This window comes from Lynx canadensis, chromosome D3 (genome assembly GCF_007474595.2).
Source record: "Lynx canadensis isolate LIC74 chromosome D3, mLynCan4.pri.v2, whole genome shotgun sequence".
Lineage (NCBI taxonomy): Eukaryota > Metazoa > Chordata > Mammalia > Carnivora > Felidae > Lynx > Lynx canadensis.
This window is the reverse complement of record NC_044314.2, coordinates 63,313,426-63,337,051: the sequence shown is the minus strand read 5'-3', so window position 1 is coordinate 63,337,051 and position 23,626 is coordinate 63,313,426. Positions and strand designations below refer to the sequence as shown.

The 23,626-nt window shown below is 37.7% G+C and overlaps 1 protein-coding gene across 4 annotated transcripts in view; it reads left to right on the top strand.

The window, feature by feature from the left end:
- FAM210A (family with sequence similarity 210 member A) overlaps nucleotides 1–17,008 on the top strand; it is a 29,958-nt gene extending 12,950 nt beyond the window's left edge. For all 4 annotated transcript variants that reach the window (XM_030336733.1, XM_030336730.1, XM_030336732.1 and 1 more), the window contains 3 exons: nucleotides 4,367–4,853; nucleotides 10,457–10,568; nucleotides 14,608–17,008. In XM_030336733.1, coding sequence (XP_030192593.1) covers nucleotides 4,399–4,853; nucleotides 10,457–10,568; nucleotides 14,608–14,841 — 801 coding nt within the window. In that variant the 5' untranslated portion in view covers nucleotides 4,367–4,398 and the 3' untranslated portion in view covers nucleotides 14,842–17,008. The remainder of the gene's footprint in view (nucleotides 1–4,366; nucleotides 4,854–10,456; nucleotides 10,569–14,607) is intronic.
- The last annotated feature ends 6,618 nt before the right edge of the window (nucleotides 17,009–23,626 follow it).

Below are 23,626 nucleotides of genomic sequence, written 5' to 3'. Positions count from 1 at the left end.
AAATGGAAACTGCCAGTGGGCTGAGGCCATTATACACAGGTGCTTGCTGTGAGACAAGATAACTCCTACCTTGCTTTGGTTTTATTGTTCCTGAAGCCTGTTCATTCCAGGATATGTATGATACTACTCAGTCTGTACTTGCCCTCTACTTTTACTTGGCATTCATCTGAAGTAGGTTTGTTCCTTGAAATCTAATGAGTCTTACTGTGTATGTCGTCAGTATTGTGATCACTTTGGAAGTCTAGAGCTGTACTGTCAAATATGGTAGCTATTACCCATATGTTGCCATTTAATTTAAATTAATTTTAATTTTTGTTTTTAATTTAAAAGTTAATTTTAAGATAAAAGTTAACTTCTTGGGGGGCACCTGGGTGGCTCAGTCAGTTAGGTGTCTGACTCTTGATTTAGGTTCAGATCCTAGTCTTGCAGTTTGTGGTTTTGAGCCCCACTTTGGGCTCTGCACTGACAGTGTGGACCCTACTTGGGATTCTCTCCCTCTTCCCTTGTCTCTCTGCCCCTCCCCAGCTCTCTCTCAAAAATAAATAAACTTTTTAAAAAAGGTTAATTTCTTGGGCCCTGTATTTCCTTAGGGCACTTTTATCATGTGTCTTACATGTCTTAGTTTACTGAAAATTGGCACTGTTTCTTTCTTCTGAAGTGGCCATATAGCTTAGTGACTAAGTTTGAATCCCAGCTCCTCCACTCACCAGTTGAATGATATTTCCTCTGTGCTTTAGTGTCCTCAAATATGAAAAGATGACAATAGTCCCTCCTTCATAGGATTGTTATGAGGATAATCTGAGTTAATACATGTAAAGTGTTTATAAAACTCCTACCACATATTAGGGGCTCAAAAATATCTTGATGATGATGATGATGATGATGACGGCAACAATAATGGATGATACCTTTGCCACCATGTTGCCTCTGTCACTGAAGCCATTTGCTGGGCCTGGAGTAATGATCCCCAAATTCATACTGTCAGGTGTGAACTGGCAGTAGGAGATTCTGATTTGTTAGGTCTAGATGGAGACCAGGAATCTGGTTTTTCAGATTCTCCTTTCCTTCAGTATCCCCACCCTGCCATGATTCTAATATGTAGCCAGTTTTAGAAACCACTAGCCCAAATGTTGGCTTCTAAGGGAACATTACAGGGGTGACTCTTAAAAATGTGATGCTAAGTGAAAGAAGCCAGTCACAAGAGACCACATAATACAATTCCATTTATATGAAATTTCCAGAATACACAAATATAGAGAGACAGAAAATAGATTAATAGTTGCAGGGGCTGGGATGGGGAGGAAATGGTGAGTGACTGTTTGTGGGTATGGGGTTTCTTTTTGGGGTGATGAAAATGTTCTAAACTGAGATTGTGAGGATGGTTTCACAATTGTGAATATACTAAAATTTCTTGAATTCTACACCTTAAATGAGCATGAGAATTGTATCTCAATAAAGATGTGTGTTTTTTTTTAATGGGCAATAAGAAGTGGGATAGGAAAAAAATATTCTTTAGGAGGGAGTAGTTAGGGAAACCAGGGAAAAGGGTACAAACTGGAAGCTTGGAAAGAGGCTTTTTAAAAATCTTTTTTTTCTTTGGGGCTCCTGGGTGGCTCAGTCGGTTAAGCTTTGAGTTTGTCTCAGGTCATGATCTTGCAGTTTGTAGGTCCAGTCCTGCATTGGGCTCTGTGCTGATAGCCCATGCCATCAGCCCAGAGCCTGGAGTCTGTTGGAATCTGTGTCTCCCTCTCTATCTGCTCCTCCCCCACTCGTGCTTCTCTCTCTCTCTCTCTCTCTCTCTCTCTCTCTCTCTCTCTCTTTCAAAAATAAACACTAAAAAAAATTTAGGGGTGCCTGGGTGGCTCAGTCGGTTAAGCATCTGGCTCTTGGTTTCGGCTCAGGTCATGATCTCATGGTTTCGTGAGTTTGAGCCCTGCGCTGGGCTCTGTGCTGGCAGCATGGAGCCTGCTTGAGATTCTCTGCCCTTCCTCCACTCTGTCTCTGTCTCTCTCAAATAAAATAAAATAAAACTTAAAAAATAAAACTACTTTATAAAAAAAAATTTTTAATCTTTTTTTTCTTTTATTCACAAACACACAATAATCTGATTATCTGAAAGTTAGTCTGGGAACTTGAACTCCTGGAAAACAGCCTTGTAAAGGAAGTAGATTTAAAAGCAAAACAAAGTCTTTGAGTTCAGAAAACACCACTAAAGCCACAGACAGGAATGATTCAAAGATAATGGTGCTGGAGAAAATTCTCAAATCCAACAAAAATAAAGACCAAAAAAACATAGTAAAATATTCAAAAGGAATTTTTTTGTGTGTGAAAAATGAAGCCATACATATATTTGACAAATTTTAGGTTATAATTCCACCTGAGCTAATTCTTAGACTAAATGATCAGTTGATGCTTTTCACCTTTGGAATAGGCATAGCATAGATTTATAGAAAACAAAACAACTTAGGACATAGACTGTAAGAAAGCACAATAAGACATCCTTAATGCTTGACTTTTCACAACAAATAAGTCAATTTCATAAAAGTAATTAAGGACTTAATCATTTTTCTCTGTGGTCTTTCTTAGTCATTTAATATTTAAGTCATTATTTGAAGCACCTATTATCATCCCTGTAGTTTTTTGTTGTTAACTGGTCTGATTCTTCAGATTGTTACTTGTCATTGACTTTGCTTTTCATTGTAGTAATCTTCAGTATCCCCTTTAAAGGTTTCCTGGGAGCCTATTTTCAGATATGCAGTTTCATTTCATAATTTATTTACATTATGTTGTTGGATTATCAGCGAGAGCCTAATAGAAGCTGATGTTAATTTTTTTTTTTTTTTTCCAACGTTTATTTATTTTTGGGACAGAGAGAGACAGAGCATGAACGGGGGAGGGGCAGAGAGAGAGGGAGACACAGAATCGGAAACAGGCTCCAGGCTCTGAGCCATCAGCCCAGAGCCTGACGCGGGGCTCGAACTCACGGACCGCGAGATCGTGACCTGGCTGAAGTCGGACACCCAACCGACTGCGCCACCCAGGCGCCCCCGATGTTAATTTTTAATTAGGGATGAGTCAGGAGATTATATGGGGACAATTCATTAGTGGATATTTTTATATAATGATAGACAGCTTTGTACCCCAGATAACAGATATTCATGTGAAATGGAGTATCTGTATTTATTGGAGTGCTAACTCAAATACTGTTGACTTATTTAGTGTACAGTTTAAAAAATAAGGGGCGCCTGGGTGGCGCAGTCGGTTAAGCGTCCGACTTCAGCCAGGTCACGATCTCGCGCTCCGTGAGTTCGAGCCCCGCGTCAGGCTCTGGGCTGATGGCTCAGAGCCTGGAGCCTGCTTCCATTCTGTGTCTCCCCCTCTCTCTGCCCCTCCCCCGTTCATGCTCTGTCTCTCTCTGTCTCAAAAATAAATAAAACGTTAAAAAAAAAAATTAAAAAAAAAAATAAGATCAGTTATTCACAATGTAGTAGAAGTAGTAAGATTGCTGGTGTGGGGTCAGGGTGGAGATTAGTGGTCAGGTGACACTCCCTGATATTAAAGGGAAGGGAACTAATTTGCTATATAGTAATGCATATTGTAATTCTGTTTAACCAGTGGGAGAACCTATGTCTAGAGAAGCTAAGTAATTTGCTCAAAATAATAATACTGTTAACTCAGTTGTGTCTATCATATTCCAAAGTCTATATTCTTTTAAAATTACATTATACTGTCTTTCTGACAAAAAGTTTTAGACATCTGGAAACTATCTCCTCATCGGCGAAAGCAATTAATTTAGTCCAAAGGGATTAGAGAATAAATGGTACTTGTATCAACTATTTATCAGACCTTAACAGTTGTAATAACTTACATGATGCTTGTTCACTTACAAAAGCACTTTTACATCAGAAATTTCATGTAATTTCTATAACAACCCTGTGAAGTAATCCTCATTTTACTAGTGAATTTAGACTTAAAATGTCAAAGGCGATTGTATAGAATTATGTCCCCACAACATGAGGGCCCAGATTTTTGTTTCTGGATCTTATGATTTTTCCATTATACTACACAGCTTCTTTGTAGAAAAACAGAAGTCCTACAAACATCCCTTTTGTAGCAATAAGATAACCTCAAAACATTATCCTCTGTGATGTCTGCTGGACTAGTTTACTATATCCTATTTAAATGATGTATTTTAGTAATGTTTTAAAATTGTGATATGTTAGAACTACATACCTTAACATTAATTTCTGTGGATTTGGTAGCAGTGTCTGTCCTTTATTTCCTAATAGTTAATTTATTTTTAAGTGGATTGGTTTAAAATGGAAATCTATGTATAGTCTTAATTTTTTTTATCTGGTCTCTGTAGAAGCCGAAATCCACTAATCACCGTTCTTCAAAATGCAATGGAATGTATCGAGGTCTATATTCCGACTGGCACATAGGACATGCATGGAACCACACTGTCAAAACATAAAGGGACAATTACTTTTGTATAAAGCTGAATCCAGAGTAGTTTTGGTACAGGGCCCTCAAAAACAATGGCTGCACTTATCAGCTGTCCAATGTGTTGCAAAGGAAAAGAAGCCATTTACTGCTCATCCACCCCAACCGGGGGTCCTTCACCATCAACAGTGGGAGCAAGATATTTTATCCAAGAGGGTTATATCATCCAATGCCACATCCCCAGGAACTCCTTCCGAAAGAAAGGAAGAGCCTGATCCTTTACAAGACAAATCTATTAGTCTTTATCAGCGATTTAAGAAAACATTTAGACAATATGGAAAAGTTTTGATTCCAGTACATCTAATAACTTCTGGTGTTTGGTTTGGAACATTTTATTATGCAGCCATAAAGTAAGTTTTTGCTTGGTTGAGCACCTTTCCCTGTTTTATCAGAATGTTAATCTTCTTAATTGTACTAATGAAAGCCTTAAATAGTTTTAATGCTTTAATGTCTTTAACTGATGACTGTTTGTCATAGCTGTTTTTGATATTTTCTTAGCTAAATTTGCTTTGTGTGTATAACAGGCATTATACTAACATTTTAAACGGTATCATCTCATTTAATTCTCATAACTATATGAAGTAGGTAGTGTAATTATTCCCATTTTATTAATGAAATTAAGCAATAGTAAGTCAAAATAACTTAGCTTTTCCCAAAATATTTTGGTGGCTTATTTCAGAGCCCGTGCTCTTATGCTCATCTGTCAATGTAAGAGAGTTCAGAAATTTGGCAGCACCATGAGTTCTATACTTCTGTATTTCTTGAAGTTTTCATGAATATAAAAAATTACCTATTATTTTGCCTTATGTATGATTTTGGTGGGAAGTTAATATGATATTTTTGCCAAAACCTGGCTAATACCTGTTGCAGATACAAAAATAAACAAATTGCAGACTTATGTTTTAGTGTTACCCACATCTGATAAATGTCAAGGTAAGTCTTTTGTTTTAATCAGAAGTTAATTTGTTGTATACTTAAAACTAAGAGTCTAGATCTTGTGTTAGGTGTTCTTACCACCACTAAAATAAACTTTTAAAAATAGTTAATTTGGTGGGCCTAGCCTGTATGTATTGTAAAACACAAAATTTCTAAATGTGCTTTTCTTGTTAAATATAAATATTCTTCCTTTCTTTTAAGGTAAGTTATTTACGGTGTTTTAGGAGCAGGAGCACACATTGAAACAGATCTCAATGATTTCCAGTTTGTTTTTGCCACTAGTAACCAAAGCATTTTGATGCGTGTGTGCCTGTTCTTTGAACGTACTGTGTGGGCTTTTCTTTTTTTTTTTTTAAAGTTTTTTTTTTCTACGTTTATTTATTTTTGGGACAGAGAGAGACAGAGCATGAACGGGGGAGGGGCAGAGAGAGAGGGAGACACAGAATCGGAAACAGGCTCCAGGCTCTGAGCCATCAGCCCAGAGCCTGACGCGGGGCTCGAACTCCCGGACCGCGAGATCGTGACCTGGCTGAAGTCGGACGCTTAACCGACTGCGCCACCCAGGCGCCCCTGGGCTTTTCTTGTAGTGGCCTGGGCTATAAGAGCTGAAGGAGCTCACCATCCTGAGGGCAATGAAATGGCCCGATGTTGTACACTACTTTGACATTTTAGTAAAATCTCCTATGGCTCTAGAATTATTTTATTCTTTCTAAAAGTCCACTGATATTCAATATTTGGTTTTATTTAATGGTTTGATATTAAGGTATTAATAAAATATGTCATTTTGGGGACAAAGTTATTTTTTACAAACTAAAAGATAATGAAGACTACTTTTGGAAAACACAGGATTAGAGGTGTTTCTTTACAAAAGTTCTAAAAGGGTTTTTTACCTTGTGTAGTTGATGCTGTTCTGATTCTCTTTACATCTTTCTCTCCATTATCTTCCTAATATTCAATTATATCCTTCTTCATCATGTATTATTATCCTTTATAGAAGATACTTATATGTATACTTAATGGAATTATCTTTCTCATTAATGACATTTTTATGAACATGTGTAATATTTATGGAAATCTTCAAAACTGCCCTTGGTTTAAATCATGTACCATTTTGAATAAAAATTATTATAGGATTTAGCTGTATTTAATTAATGTGTACATATCAAATGTTCTTTTTTGAACTATTGAGGGTTTCCTGATGCAGTGCTCTGGAAAATGATATGAGTGATAGTTCTGTCCACTTATAAAGGGTTGCCCTTTATAAGCATTTGGCCAGGAGGCCTTGGAGGGAGCAATTTATGTTTTTAATTAATTGAATATGAGGTCTCATTTGGACTGTTAAAAGGAGCACTTTTGTTCCTTTTCCTTTTCCTTACCTTCTTAAGTAAAAGAGTTCTATAACTGAAAAAGCAGACCCCAAGTAACCTAGTGATGTGAATAATTATGCTTAAGACTTTTTCAATGTTGTCTGGCACTCGGTTGTGGTGACATTCTGTTGTTCCCTGTGTGTGCATTATCTTCTCCCTCTTTTTCTGCAGAATGGTTTGTATATAAACGTGGTGGTAAGAATATCCACTTTAAAGTCATGTCCCTTTATCCATCACAATTTGCCTTTTGGCTGTTTGTCAGCATGGGACTGTGGTTGCCAGACCCACCACCACTGCACTGGTCCAGTTCTGTTCTACCATCACACAGTTAATTTCAATTTTGTAGGATGTGTTGCTTCCCAGAACAGTTCCTAATGTTTTTATTAAATCCTATGCCTTCAGAAAGTTGATTTCTTCTAAGTAATGATCTTATCACAGGTAATACTTACAAAATAAGGATTGAGGATATGTTCTAATGGCAGTGTATCTTTCACTGCGATGTGGTTTTATTACTAGATTGAAGTTGATTGTATTAAATATAGGTTTTCAATTCAACTGACGAGATTGGCTTTATTTTTTTTTGTTGTAGCTGGGCAAATTCTCTGTTATTTGCTTATTACCTACTTAACTAGTAAAAGAAAGGGAAAAAATAGTTTGTAACTTGGAAGATGGGCATTTGACATCACACTGTGTTACTGACCAGTGTTTGTTTTAGTCACTCTGACAACTAGAATTATTACCGCTTTTCTAGACATCAGAGAACGAAATGCCATTCTGTACTTAGTTAACTCAGTGATAAAGATCTTAGACTTCTGAAACATTTTATTTCAGGGAGATCTAAATTGTATATGTTAATAGATTTTACTTTAAGCTTTGTTGTCTGTTCTATCTGGCAAACCTTGCAGAGATCTTACATCTTCCAACCAGAAATGCTCTCTGATCAAATGTAGCTTTGTGAGGATGGTTTTGTCCGTAGGGCATCATAGTGAGGTGCCTCGTGTTTTAGGCCTTAAGTCTCTAAAGTTACAGATCCATTCTGAGGCAAAATCCTGCCTAATTTTTACTGCATTTTATATGTACTGTGAATGTGTTTATGCCCTTGCGTATTTCTTCATCAATTGAAACATCCATAAAGCTGGCAGTTTGTGAAGCACAGATTTCTGTCAGACCATGGAAACTTCCAAGTAAAAAGTGACAAGTAGATATTACTATTTAAATCAGTCCCTCATTAGTATTTCGTATACAGCAGTTCCAAAGAAAATGAGAGTTATTTTTATTCTTAAAATAATGAAATCATCAAATCAATATTTTAGAATTAAATAGAACCAAGTATTTACTTCTTAATTTTATAAAAGATACTTGTGCAAGGTGTCTGAGGTAATTATTGTTTGATCTTTATGATAGGTTTTTTTTTTTTTCATCATTCAATTTTGTCTGATTTTTGGCCAAATCTTTGTCTTTTTTCCCCCTTCATGGTTGCTATTAAATAGGGAGATTGTACATACTGGGCTAGGAAATGATTAATTAAATAATTTTATAATTGTATTGGTTCTAGAATATATAATTAGCATATTCTGGTGCATTGTGACTTGATTCGATCCACAGAATAGCTAAGTCCTTGTAGTACTAAGTCTTGCTTTAAGTGGGATTCTGTCATTATCTAAGAAAGAGATTTGAAAAGGAACTGATGGTGGAGAAAGAAGAAACCAGATTGGACTTAGAGTCGACTTCATAAAACTTTTTAAAGATTCCTTTAGTTATCTGCTTTCCTCTTATAGATGATAGGTAATTTTCCTTGATGGTCAGCCATATGTTCTTGAGAGTAGTCCCTGATTTTGTAGTATTATAGCGAAGTCATAGAGGGTTAACAACTTTCCCCCAATTAATTAATCTTTTTAAATATTTATTTTTGAGAGAGAGTGCAAACAAAGGGGCAGAGAAAGTGGGAGACAGAAGATCTGAAGCGGGCTCTGTGCGGACAGCAGACAGCCTGATGTGGGCCTCAAACTCAGGAACTTCGAGATCATGACCTGAGCCAAAGTTGGATGCTTAACCAACTGAACCACCCAGATGCCCCAAATTATTATTATTTAAAAAAAAACTTTTTTTTAACGTTTATTCATTTTTGAGAGCCAGAGAGACAGAATGCGAGCAGGGGAGGAGCAGAGAAAGAGAGAGGAAGACACAGAATCCAAAGCAGGCTCCAGGCTCTGAGCTGTCAGCACAGAGCCCAATGTGGGGCTCAAACCCACAAACCATGAGATCATGACCTGAGCTGAAGTTGGACACTTAACCGACTGAGCCATCCAGGTGCCCCCAAATTATTTTTTTAATATTAAGAATAAATTAGGATTTTGCTAGCTATTATATATTATACAGGATACAGCTATCCATGATAATAATGGATCTAGGCAATTCCCTTTCTTAATTACAAAAAGAAAGGATATCTATACAGTGGAACACACTGTGGAGCCTACCTTAACCAAGAGTCACAATACCAGCGATGGGACAAAGTGACATCATGTGGCTTCTGTTATGATTCACTGAGACAGACAGAATTAACTGTGCAGTTTTCCTGTTGAAAAATGTTTAACCTGAACCTGATCAAGAGGAAAAAATCAGACAAATCCAAATTGAGGGATATTCTCCCATGCAACAGGCCTGGATGCTTCAAAAATCTCAGTGTCAAAAACTATCCTGCTGTCTTCAACAAAAAGTTCTGGGGAGTACTTCTAGAGAAAAGGAGACCAGAGAGAAATGACAAGATAGTGATTTAAAGGACATGCTGGAACAATTGAGGAAATTTTAATATTAAATAATATATTGTGTATCATTATATACTCATGTTATATGTTACATTTCCTGAATGTGATAATTATGTGCATGTAGGAAAGCACAGAACAAGAACCTTGTTCTGATTTAGGAGTCAAGGGTCACAATGTCTGTAAAACAACACACAGTGATAGAGCAAGAGTGTGAAAGAGCACACACCAGTATGCGAAATGTTGATAATCAGGGAAACTAAAAATAAATTAGAGCTTATCAGTTCATATTAGAGACTTTGCCTGCTGTCCCTCCCTCCAAAAATGTGTTGCAATTTATGGTAATTGCTTCTTCACCTGCCTTTTAAGCCTGCTAATAGAATAGAGGCATCCTTTTAGAATACCCATAGAATTATTTCTTCTTTGCATAATAACACAAGTGATACTGTAGTATTGCTTTTACAATAATAGTATAACCTGACATAAAATTTTAGAGGTGAAAAGCTTAGGTCTTGAAGTTTGAATTGGAGCTTTCTGAGAAAGTAGTATTTGATTGAGGAAACTAAGACCAGGTAAATAATTCTGGTCCTTTATTTCCTTTTAGATCACATAAAGCAATTAATTTAACTCAGCTAGATCCTTCTATTTTTTTTTTAATGTGGTAGTTAGGGATGACCATGTGCAGAAGCAAAGCAGAAGCCGCAAACAGATACAGTACAACACCGATGTTCTGTACATGTTCTTATAGAGTGAAATCACAGTGCTTGATAATGCAGAAGTGACTTTTAAACAAAATTTGGTTTTGGTGTTTTCAGAAAATTTTTTGAAAATATTTATCCCTTTAAGTTTGTGTGTACATATATCTAAATTACTTTGTTTCTTTCTTAGAGGAGTGAATGTCGTTCCTTTTCTAGAACTGATTGGGTTACCTGACAGTGTAGTAAACATTCTGAAAAATTCCCAGAGTGGAAATGCCCTAACAGCATATGCCTTGTTTAAGGTAAGTACAGTTGTAAATCAGTTGCTCTTCACACTTAACCAATGACCTGCTCAGTTCCTCATAAAACTCCATATTAGTTCTTTTGTAACTTAAAATACCAAATTTCATGTATGTCTAATGGCTACAGTTTAAAATGTTTTTTAAGTTTCAAAATTTTAAGTATGGGGCGCCTGGGTGGCTCAGTCAGTTGAGTGTCTGACCAGCTCAGGTCATGATCTCACAGTTCGTGAGTTCAAGCCCTGCGTCAGGCTCTGTGCTGACAGCTCAGAGTCTGGAGCCTGCTTCAGATTCTGTGTCTACCTCTCTCTCTGCTCTTCTCCTGCTCACATGCTGTCTGTCTCTCTCAAAAATAAATAAAGATTAAAAAAATTTTTTTTAATTAAAAATAAAAATTTTAAGTATAAATAAAATGATGGTTTAGGAAGAAGTGCCTTGAAAATAGGTAGATCATTCCTAACCTGTTGTGATCACACAAATGTGAAACAAATTTCCAGAAGTCATCTTTTTGACATTTCTCCCACTTACAGTATATTAATTTTCCTTATTCAGAGATCCACATGCCACCTGATTTTTAGTGATATTTAGCATTTATTTTTACAGTTTATAATAGTTCTTCTTAATAAGTAAAATAATAAAGTTTAGTTCAAATTGTTTTATGGGATAAACCTAGACTTAGTAGCATTACATATATTTCATTTTAGAAGTTTATAGTTTTTAATACCTGTTCTCTGGATTTGAGACAATGACATCTTTATAAATAGAGTTTCTATATCTATTGGTCTTTATTTTAGAAAAGGAGATTCATTGTGAATTGTGGAAATTAGCCATATTAATCTAATTTTTCTCAGTTGACAGTTAAGTTCTATATGTCTTCATTCTAAGAAAGAAAACAAGTAGTAAACATTTGGAAACTAGATGTTACTTTAATTCTGTTGTATAAAAATGCTTAGAATTATGGTTTTATAGTAGTATAAGTATCATTGTTTTGTTCTGTCATCTTCATTAAAATCCTCTGAAATCTTGGGAGATTTCCTTTTTTATTGTAATTTTGACCAGAGGTCTAACATTTAATTGCTGAGTTTTTCAACATTAAAACTTATTAAATTCATAAATTATCAAGTTTCTAGTTATAATGGGTATGATTATTATTTCCTTAATTATAATAGCTCCTTATCCTGTGCTCCCATATTATGTGTGTTCATATCCTGGTCTGGTGTTAGGGTTTTTTTGTTTTTGTTTTTTTAATGTTTGGTTTCTCTATTTGATTTTAAGAGCCTAGAATGGGAATTCAGAGTCATTTCTTCTTTCTCTTTGTTTTCGCTATGCCTGGTATTGTGCTTTGTTGGCACATTAGTGCTCAGTACGTGTTTGTAGGTTGGGATTTGAAACATGAACTTGTACATGTAGTTAGGTTAGTATCAGCAGTGTTTCTTCCCTCTCACTGTCCCTCTGAGGTGGGAAACGTGCAGGGGATTCTCCTGGGTATTTTCTGTAACCCACAGTTTCTCAGGTGGAGTAACAAAGACTGAGATTTATTGCTTCAATAAGGCAAAGCCCCTTTCAAAAAGAGGTGTGGCAAAGAGGAGAAAAACAACCTGTGTGTGACCTTCTGGTACTGACTGTGACACACTCCTCAGCCCGCTAGCACTGTCCTGAAAGTGCACCTTTGTTTGAATTGACAAAAATTTGTTGAGCCCCTACTGTGTGCCAAGTGCCATTCTAGGTACTGGGAATAACTAATTCGATAAAATGGCACAAAGTACATGCCCTCATGGAACTTACATTCTAATAGTGGGTGGCGGTTAAGCAAAGAAAGTAAAGTTCACACACACACACACACACACACACACACACACACACACACACGGTGTTTAGATGATGGTCAATGCTCAGAAGAGAGAACAAACCAGCAAGAGAGGATGTGTTTGTGTTCGGGGTTTCTGGTTTTTGGTTTTGTTTTTGTTTTTTTCAGAGGGATGGTTGCAGAAGGTGAGGGAGTTAATCAGGCAGTTGTATGGGAGAAGAGCATTCAAGGAGGAGAAAGCCAAGTGCAAAGTCCTGAGACTGCAGGATACCTGGCGTATTTGAGGGAACAGGGAGGAAGCCAGTGTGGCTGGAATGAGTGAACAGTAGAGAGGCAACAGAGGCCTTACAGGCCACTCTGGCTTTTACTCAGAGGAGATGGGAAGTCACTGGGCAATTTTGAGCATCTGACTTGTGTTTTAACAAAATCATTTTGGCTGCTGTATTGTCTGTATATATAGCAGGGCAAGTGCAGAAGCCCAGAGACCTAGCAAAGGAGGGTTTATTGCAGTGGTGTGTGCAAGAGCTGATAGAGGCTAGGACCCAGGTGGTAGCAGAAGAGGCACTAAGTAGTAGGTGGATTCTAGATATGTTTTGAAGGTGGAGCTGATGGAATTTTTTAATGGTTGAATGTAAATTATGCAAGAGAAAGGAGTCGAAGCTGTCTTACAGATGTTTGGCCTGAGCAACGTAAGAATAGAGTTGCCATTTCCTGAGATGCAGACAGCTTTAAGAGGAGCAGGTTTGGGGTGGGACCATTGAACACCATGAGATCAGTTTTGAATAAATGATATTTTGAGATCCTATTAGACGTGCAGGCAGAAATGAGTAGGAGGTTGTATATACTGGAATTTAGGGAAAAGGCTCGGTCTGGAAATCTAAGAATCATTAATGTATAGATGGCACTACAGACATGAAACTGGAAAAGACTGCCAAGGGAGTGAGCGAGGCAGAGAAAAGGAGTGCAGGGACTGAATGCTGCCCCATAGTGCTCAGAGGTAGGCAACAGGAGGAGGAATGGACAGGTAGGACTGGAAAGTGGCAGCCTCTGAAGCTGAAGGAAACCAGGAAAGTGAGGGCATGGCAGCCAGTTGAGGGCATGCTCCAAGGAGTAGATGGGGGCAGGGGGCTATCTCCATTGGCTCTAATGGTTCACAGGCCTCTACAGTGACTATGATGAGAGGTGGAGGGTGAACGCTCGGTTAGAGTAAGTTCAAGAGAGAATGAAGAGGGAAGTTGGAGGTAGAGAACAGAGGTGGCTCCTTCAAAGAGTTTTGGTACTGAATTTTGACACGGAAGCCTCAGAATGTGATATAGACTCTCTCCACTTTTGTGTTGCTCTTTGACCAGTTTGTCTGCTTTTTAGCTTTAGTCCTTAAATCTCTGGTCAGAGTTAAACCTGTGTGTGTCTGCAACATATGTACCAACTACTTTTTTTGGCTTCCTGGAAGTTCCCAGTTGGGATTCCAGACCCAGGGTGGGTTGTAATGAGAAAGTAGCATAAGGCCTGGAAAAGTCAAAGGGATTTGGAAGTGAAACTAAACTAAATTCAGTAAAGAATAAACATTTGGCTTATGTTTGCCTCTCTCCCATTTGAAGTAGTTTGGTTCTGGTTTAGTTCTAGATGCACAGTCTATAGATTGGCAGGGTTTTTAAGGAACAGAAGCATTTGCATGTTTGTTGTTCGTAGTGGTCCTGAGCCATCTTTCTCATTTCCCAATGAGCATGTCCCCACGTTCACTAGCACATGGTTATAGGCCCCAGTGCTTCTATTGCAAATACTCTGTAATCCTTGGGGCGCCTGGGTGGCTCAGTTGGTTAAGTGTCTGACTTTGGCTCAGGTCATGATTTTGTGGTTCGTGGGCTTGAGCCTTGTGTCAGGCTCTGTGCTGACAGCTCAGAGCCTGGAGCCTGCTTCAGATTCTGTGTTTCCCTCTCTCTCTCTGCCCCTTACCTGCTCATACTCTGTCTATCAAAAATTAAAAAAATAAACATTAAAAAAATATTCTGTAATCTTTGGGTCAGTGCCTAAGTGACAGATATTTGTGAAATGCATTTACAGAAGAAGCATCCCTTGTTAGGAGGGTAAACCATGTGGGCTGTAACTATGTTGGCCTGATCAAGCAATAAAGTAATTTATGCTGTTTGGCTATTACTAAGAATTTTAATTTCAAATTGTTTTTGCTTAAGACGATAATCATGATTGGCTGTTGATCTGCCTGTATTTTCTCCTCAGATCGCAACACCTGCCCGATATACCGTGACTTTGGGAGGAACCTCCTTTACTGTGAAGTATTTGCGTAGTCGGGGCTACATGTCAACACCACCTCCTGTTAAGGAGTATCTGCAGGACAGGATGGAAGAGACCAAGGAGCTTCTCACAGAGAAAATGGAAGAAACAAAGGATAGACTCACTGAAAAATTACAGGAAACCAAAGAAAAAGTTTCTTTTAAGAAAAAAGTGGAATAGGGTGCCTTATATAACAAGTGACAGACAATTTCTGCACTTTAACCCTTTGGAGACTGCGCAAAGATACATGTTCCTGATTATTTTTTTGATTAGCTGCCAAAATATACCAGTTCTCTGAGGGTTAAAGACCTAAGATACCTTTTTAAGGTTAAATATTACTAAAAAAATCAGTGTTCTTTTGGGAAAAAAAAAATGAACCCAGGTTAGAATGAACATCAATACCATTAAGCAGTGGTTAATGTCTAATAAGTCAGATCTCTTTTTCAGGGTCTTCAGAATCATATTTGCTTTGTGTTTTGTTGCAACCATAATATATGCAATTGGGGCAGTTGACTCTTGAATACCTGATGTGGCCCTAGACAGGATGTTAACACTGGGTTTTCATCTTTATGTTATACATTGAGCTTTTAACTATATTCATTTCTCAATGTGGAGACAAAACTATTATCAAAACTGCTAGTGAATAAGAGGATGTTTAGTGTTTCTGTAAACACAGTATATAACAGTTACACACCAGTTAAAATATACACTTAATATGAAGGAAGTTGAATAAAAATGGAGTCATACATGTGTAAATAAGATGTATTGGTTATATGTAAATGAAAAATTGAACCTTTGAAAATGATTTTTACCTGAAGCTTGTCATAATCAAATTTTTTAAAACAAATATATATGGCCATATACACACCTAGAGCATAAATCTCTACTGTGAGTCATTTGTGTTCTCTCTCAACTTATCTTTCAGAGGAAAAGTGAAAATAATACTACCTTAAGTTTATTGTTGAAATCAAATATTCTTAAGCCATGACTCAAGTTTGTGGTTCTCAAGCAGATACAGGTGTGGGAGGAAGGAAAGTGCCATTAGGTTGTCCCAGAGCTGAGTCACTCCCCCTGCCACGTGGCAGGCCTTTGTCTCCACAGGCCAACACTCTCTCCGTGTCTTTGTTTCAGAGTTCATGTTCATTTCATTGTGGAGTAAATTTTTAAATTGTAGCTGCTTTTTCCCTTTTAGTGAAATATCCTTTTTTCCTTATATTGAAATATGCTTGAACATTTTACTTGAAAATTGTTTTAATAGCAAAGCTATCATTAAATTAATCTGTTTGGAATGAAATTCAGCCATTGTCAGGAGAGTTGCCCTGATTGAGTGCATTTGAGGATGTGTGTGTCTGTTTCCTTTTGCTCTAACTGCTTTTACTTAAACTCTAACCCTTGAGTTGATATTCAGAACCTCTTTCTAGACCATCATTGTTTTGAGTGATATGATAAGGCAAGAGAATGTCAAAGGGATTACAAGAAACAATCCTGTGGGGATCACTGCTATGGGGCAGGATTTATGTATTAAATATTTAGTTTGGCCAAATTTGGAGAATAAGTTAAAGGAAAAAAGGCTTACATATGATACATCTAATCATTGTATTGGAACATTTTATAAGTTAATATGCTGTGTTTAGAATCTTTCCTTTTTTGTGGGGGAGGCAGGGTGGAGCAGCGAGGGGGCCACTGTTGCTCTACCACACACACTTTTATTTGCAGAACAGTTTGGTCTCCTGATACACAATGGAACCCATGATTTCAGATTGACAGCACATATTCAAATCTAAACACAGTTTACATGTTTTAGCTTGCTAATTAATCATATTTTGAAGATACTAAATGCTATTAACAAATTTCTTATTTTTTTTAACCACTTGAGACTATGCCTGTGTTTTAAAATCTTATATGAAACTTTTCTAAAACAAATTACTTTTATTTTTCACATTGCACAGGGCATATTTTCCAATAGGGGTAAATTTGGGGTTCTTAGAAGTCAATAATCCTAAGATTTGCTTTTCCTGACTATCCACTTTTTGTTCAATCCATTTGAATTTTGTTGCCCTCCAGTGTCATTATTGTGTTTATCCAGTTATAGAAAGTGAGATACTGATGAGTACTTTGAAATTGTTTAGTAAAATATTATATGAAATATGAGTTTTTTTGTCATTATTTATCATCAGGAATATTTGTATCCTATCAAATGCTGTTGCTACCATATTGCTAACCTAGTCTTTAAGGGAAGCTACAAATAGCTTAAAAGGGGATACTTGTAAATGTTTGGAATATTAATAGCACGGTAACAGAATATAGTAATGTGCATCAAGTTAAATAAATTACTGATATATATATATATATACACACATATGTGTGTGTGTGTGTGTGTGCATACACAGTAAATGTATACAGTTTGTTATACATAGTAAACTCCATTTCATTTACAGTCAACTTTGGATTAATTTGCCCCTACTTTCTGTGAGCAGTGAGGCAGAGCAGCACCCCAAGTCTGATATGCATATCTGTCTTTAAGATATGTTGACAGGATAAAGAGGGAGCTATGACTGAGATTTAACTTACATACTTTATATATAAAGTGGATGAAAAGGGTTTGCTCAGCAAATTAACAAAGGACATGAAAAATAGGTCAGGCAAGAGACTTAGTTTTTTCCAGAATAATAGCAAAACCAGCCTTTTAAAGTACCAAAAATATCTTTTACTGAAACAACCTTTTGCATACAACAGTGTACTGTTTAGATTTCAATGAAGTAGAGAAAGAATGCATATATTGAGATTACCTTTCTCCCAGTAGTGAACGTAATAAAATTATGCCTTCAAATGTAATCTTTGATTTATTTTTTTGTTACAGAATATACCCCCATTTATTTACAAATAAAAGACCCCACTGTAGTCTTTATGCTCCAGGATGAAATGGAGCTATAGGCTGTCCTACTTCAGTGATCTTAGAAGGTAATTGCAGGAATTTGAAAGATCTTAATAGTTTGGGCTGAAGGTGTCTTGGGAGGAAAGAAGCAAGTATTAGACACATCTAGCTTTATCCTGTCTTCTTTCCACTGGGTTCAGGCCAAGCCTCAGGATTTCTTAATCCATTCAGGCATTATAAACAAGGCCACTGTATGGTAGAATATGGGGATGATGATGAAATGGACAGGAAGTGATTTTAAAAAATGAGGCAGAAAAAGCGAGTGCATCTTGCCTGATATTTTTGAAATCTCATTTTTGTAAAATGTATTTGTGAGATACACATTTCTGAAAAATACTTTTTTTCATGGTAATGTAGACACATTTCTTCTGTTGGCTACAGTTCATCTTTTGAAATGGGAATCTTCATTTATTTGAGATTTTCAAAATTGGGTCTCTATAGGGCCTAAGGTAAAACAGATTAAATGTTACCAAAGTTAGTTTGAAATATTTTGCTGTATTAAAAGCTTACTACATTGACTTTATCCATGCCACAGTCAAAATGCATCAAATCATATTGGCCTGGTGCTGAAGTAGCACAGGAGCTTTCAAATAGAGTATGAGCCTCTCTGCTGCCTTGGAATTGAACGACTTGAACCAGAAATCTATAGAACTAGAGGTGGGTACTTTTAATTATTCACTGCAAATATGACCTTTGTCCAGTCTCTATTGTCCATCTGTATGTCATGTAGTATCAAGATAGCATTCAATGAGATTCCACAAGATTCTGCCGCACGTACCTAAAGGTACAGCAGAGTCCAGACTTCATCCTTCTCCCTTAGAGACTTGTGAATGGCCTAGGGGTCCCATTCCTTTCCAGAACCTATCTTCAGCCATGAGTTTTGGCCTAGCCTTTTGATTCTTGAAAGATCCTCCTACAGTTTGAACTTGTAACTTATATTTGAGAAAAGCTGAGTCAGGCCAATTGGATATATTTTTCCCTCTGTGAGATTTTTCTTTTGTGACTTCTGTGTCACGTTGGTTCATTTTAACTAGTCAAAACAAGTTTTTGATTGTCATGCTTCTTCAGGGTTAGGCTTTGAAAATCAAGCTGTATTCTTCCCTATGCATCATTGACAATCACCAACAATAATAATTACGGATCATAATTATCTTGTGGCAATTATCTGGCTATTTTGATAAGTATGATCTTCTTAGTAGAAAGAATGCATCTTGATTTCAGAAACCTTCAGGGCAGAATATAATGTTGAGCCTGATCTTTATTCTGATGGCTTGATTGGACAGCCATGATGGGGAAGTGCACAGGCAGCCAAAGAGTCATTCTCAGAGCATGTAGTTTCTCTTCACAGATGGGAGTACTCACGGAGAATAAGACAAAAGAGCGCTTTTCACATTGTGTTTTCTCTGGAACAGCATGGTCTATGAGGGCAGAAGTTACAGGACTGTTAAAAGATGTTCCACATGCTGCCAGAATGTATCTTCATTCTTCCTGAAAGTGCGGATTGCGTAGAGCTTTCTTTCTTCTTTCCTTCCCTCTCCCTCTGTCCAGCTTTTTATGTTTTGAGTTTTGATCAGTTTAAATGTTAGAAAACTCTCTTTGAAGTGAAAAAGGAAACAGCAAGTGTGCACATGATCTTGCCTGATTTTCCATGCGGTGAGGGCCAGTTTTCCCTGTCTGTCTCTAGTGGGCAGGTCCACATGGCCCAGGCTTCAGGAAGAGTGGGACAGTAAACTTCCAGTTCCCTGACTTTTTAATCAAATACATGGTGAAAGCCTTTTACTCTATTTTGATAATTCCTTAAATGTTACTCTAAGCATGTGACATAGGAAATTATGGCAAAACTCTATTTTCCCTTTTGCCAATTAGATGTTTTAGCTCCTTAAATTACATTTTTTAAAGAATCATATAGCATTTTCTCAATGTACACAAATATTTTAGCTATTACTTTTTATGAACCTCTAAGTAGTAGATTTGAAATTCTATAATGATTGAAGCATGTTTTAATTTGCGTTTTATTGAATATGAGTCAGTATTTTCTTTGGATGCTTAATGTGGTGACTTAATTGTCATCATTGCTTTTACTTTCCTAAGAATAGTGGCTGCTTTTGTTCTCCCTTATGCAAAGGGTGCTAAAAGCGAGGTCTGTGAAGTCTTCAAATACCCATGGCTCTGACTGCCCTTCAGTTACCTCTGGAGATAGAATTACAGGGCTTGGTTGCCATGGTGTTCCATCAACACGCACTTTTTTATTCGGCCGTTAAAGAGGATGCAGGATATGGTGTGTCATAATTAAAGTTACTTCTTTTGGTTCAGAAATAAGGGACAAGTTTAATAGTGTCCCAAAAAAGTTGAAATATCACCAAACACTTTTGTCCACAAAACCTAATGCAGCTTTCATTGAGAAATCTAGATCATTGAGTAACTCTTTTGGAAGCATTTTAGATTAATAGGAGTTTTTCGAGTCATGTAACCAAGGCTTGCAGCGAAGTTTATTAGAATTTTGCTTTGAGTGGGTCATTTTAGAACTGAAAACAGTATTTTTTTAGTTTTTTAATGTTTATTTTTGAGAGCGAGAGAGAGAGAGAGAGAGAGCGAGTGGGGGAGGTGCAGAGAGAGACGGAGACACAGGACTCAAAGCAGGCTCCAGGCTCTCAGCTGTCAGCACAGAGCCCGATGCAGGGCTCAAACCCACGGACTCACAGACCGTCAGATCATGACCTGAGCGAGCCAAAGTTAGCCGCCCAAAGAACTGAGCCACCCAGGCACCCTGAAACCAGTATTTTTTAATTGAAGAAAGGCACAGGAGAGCTGGGTCTGGAATTCAGATCCCAACTTTCAGTTTATTTAGTTTTGTGCCAGGCATGAAAATAAAGCAAGTACATGCTTTGGGTCTTCTGAAATTTTTTGTATTTTTGAAGCTAAAGCTCATTTGTTAACATTCTTTACCCTCTCTTCTGCTGATGCCTTCCATCTTCTTTTGGCTTTTAACTTTATAATTTTTCTTTAATTCTTTCAGTCTACGATTTTCATCCTTCTCTCTTTAAAGTGGCAGGAAGGGGAAAGAGTAGCTATTCCATTATTTCATATTTGGTTACAGAAAAGAAACATTGCTTCTTTTCTTGTGCTCCAGCTTCATTTCCCTCAGCATGTGACACAGGAAGATTTGCCCAGGGCCAGGCAATGCTGGCATCTTATTGCTATCCAGGTTGACTTTGGCAAAGCAGTTAGTAGCTAATTTCAAACACCTAAATCCATACTGGAGAGCAAGTAATCAAAACTTCGGTAATTAGATCTAGTCTTTATACATCTGCACATTTAATATTTCATATATCCAAAGAGGATTTGACCTTAGGAAATCCCACATTATCCCCTTGGTAAAAGGGAGTTTGCTTTTTCCTCTTGTTCCTGTGTGGAGGGTTGCGTTAGTGGTCATGATGTCTGAGCCTGTATCTGTTGCATACTTAGAGCCAGCTCAGATTGGAATTTTCCATTTACTTGGGTGCCTATCACTGGAATATCTGAAGCGATCATAAGCTGGCATTTGTGGAAATTTTTAGCACTGATAAGTTCAGTATATCCCTCATTAAGAACAGGTTTCACCAGGGGCGCCTGGGTGGCGCAGTCGGTTAAGCGTCCGACTTCAGCCAGGTCACGATCTCGCGGTCCGTGAGTTCGAGCCCCGCGTCAGGCTCTGGGCTGATGGCTCAGAGCCTGGAGCCTGTTTCCGATTCTGTGTCTCCCTCTCTCTCTGCCCCTCCCCCGTTCATGCTCTGTCTCTCTCTGCCCCAAAAATAAATAAACGTTGAAAAAAAAATTTAAAAAAAAGAACAGGTTTCACCAAAGGACAGAGGTTGGCTTTACTGAGTCCCAGGAAAATGACCAAATTTAAACCCTGGCACATCATACACCAGTGAGCGGTTATGCAGTATGGTGTTGCAGAGAAAAGCTGTATTCTTCACAGTGTTGTCTTGTTATATACTTTCTGTGCAGAGAGACGTGTTCAGACATTAGTGGACCTGATAGTCTAAAACTTGCTGTGCTGCATTTGCCTTGTGTCCTTCCATCACTCACATAGCACACATGCATCCTTCACAGCTGAACAGCAAAGGTGTTGAGAACCAGATATGCTCTTGTTCATGGGCAGCAGCCCCTCTGTCAGAATGCAGAGCACTGGGCAGGTTGCCACATCTGGCCTCACTGCCTCTGTTGCTGTGTTTGGCTGAAACACTGGCAGGCAGAGACTAGCCCATGGAGAAAGAAACATCAGAGTGAGAAATGGAGAGCACCAAACTATTCTTTCCTGGGGTTTCCACATTTTGTTTCTAAGACTATAAGAGACACACACACCCTGTTCCCTGCCCTGCAATGTGGTTCATTAACCAGAAAATCTGTATATGTCTATAATAACGTAGGGAGAAACATGTGTTTTACATAAAACCTATGGGAAGGAAATTTTAGGGCTGGTGATTTAGTTTTTACCTTGACATTGGATACTTCAAACCTACATTGTACTAGTTGCCAGAGCATTAAAATCAGTGACTATTTTTCTCCAGTTTTATTGAGACATAATTGATATGCATCACTCTATAAGGTGTACTGCATGATGGTTTGATTTGTATATATTGTGAAATGCTCCCCACAATAGGTTTAGTTAACATTCATCATCTCATGTGGACAGAATAAAAAGAAAAAACAAAGTGATGAGAGACAACACTCTTAAAAACTTATCATAGGGCGGAGTTAGCTGCAGTCATCAGGTTGTGTAGTACATCCTAGTGCCTAATTTATCTAATAACTGTAAGTTTGTACCTTTTGAACGAGCTTCCTCTAATTCCCCTCCCTATACTCTACCCCCCCCCCTCCACCAGTAACCTATAAACCTGATCTCTTTTTCTATCACTTTGGTAGGGTTTTGTTGGTTGGTTGCTTTTTAACATTCCACGTATAAGTAAGATCATATAGTTTGTTTTTCTATGACCTATTTCAATTAGCAAAATACCTTCAAGACCCATCCATGTTGTTGCATGTGATAGGATTTCCTTTTTTTTTTTTTAATGGCTGAATAATATTCACTGTGTGTGCATGCATACATTAGCACCACCGCCACCCCACCATCTTTATTCATTCATCCATTGATGGACACTTAGGTCGTTTCCATGTCTTGCCTATTGTAAATAATTCTGCTAGGATCATAGGGGTGCATATATCTTTGAGTTAATGTTTTCATATATTCCTTTGGATATATTCCCAGAAGTGGGATTACTAGATCATATGCTAGTTCTATTTTTAATTTTTTGAGGATCCAGGGGCGCCTGGGTGGCTCAGTCGGTTGGGCGTCCGACTTCAGCTCAGGTCATGATCTCACGGTTTGAGTTCGAGCCCCGCATCGGGCTCTGTGCTAACAGCTCGGAGCCTGGAGCCTGGAGCCTGCTTCGGAGTCTGTGTCTCCCCCTCTCTGTGCCCCTCCCCTGCTCATGCTCAGTCTCTCTCTATCTCTCAATAATGAATAAATGTTAAAAAAATTTTTTTTAAATAAAAATTTTTTGAGGATCCTCCATACAGTTTTCCATAGTGGCTTGCTCCAATTCACAGTTCCACCAGCCGTGCATGAGGGTTCCCTTTTCTCCACATCCTTGCCAGTACTAATTGTCTCTTGTCCTTTTGATGATGGCCATTCTAACAGGTGTGACATGATATCTCATTGTGATTTTAATTTGCATTTCCCTAATGACTAGTGATATTGAGCATTTTTTCATGTACCTGTTGAGCTTTCATATATCTTCTTTGGAGAAATGTTGGAGTTCTTTGCCCATTTTCTAATTGGGTTGTTTTGTTATGGAGTTGTAGGAGTTCTTTATATATTTTGCATATTAACCTCTTACCGGCTATATGGTTTGTAAATATTTTCTCCCATTCAGTAGGTTGGCTTTTCATTTTGTTGATGGTTTTCTTTTGCTGTGCAGAAGCTTTTTAGTTTGATTTAGTTTCACTTGTTTGTATCTTATGTTGTTGCTTACATTTTAGGTGTGA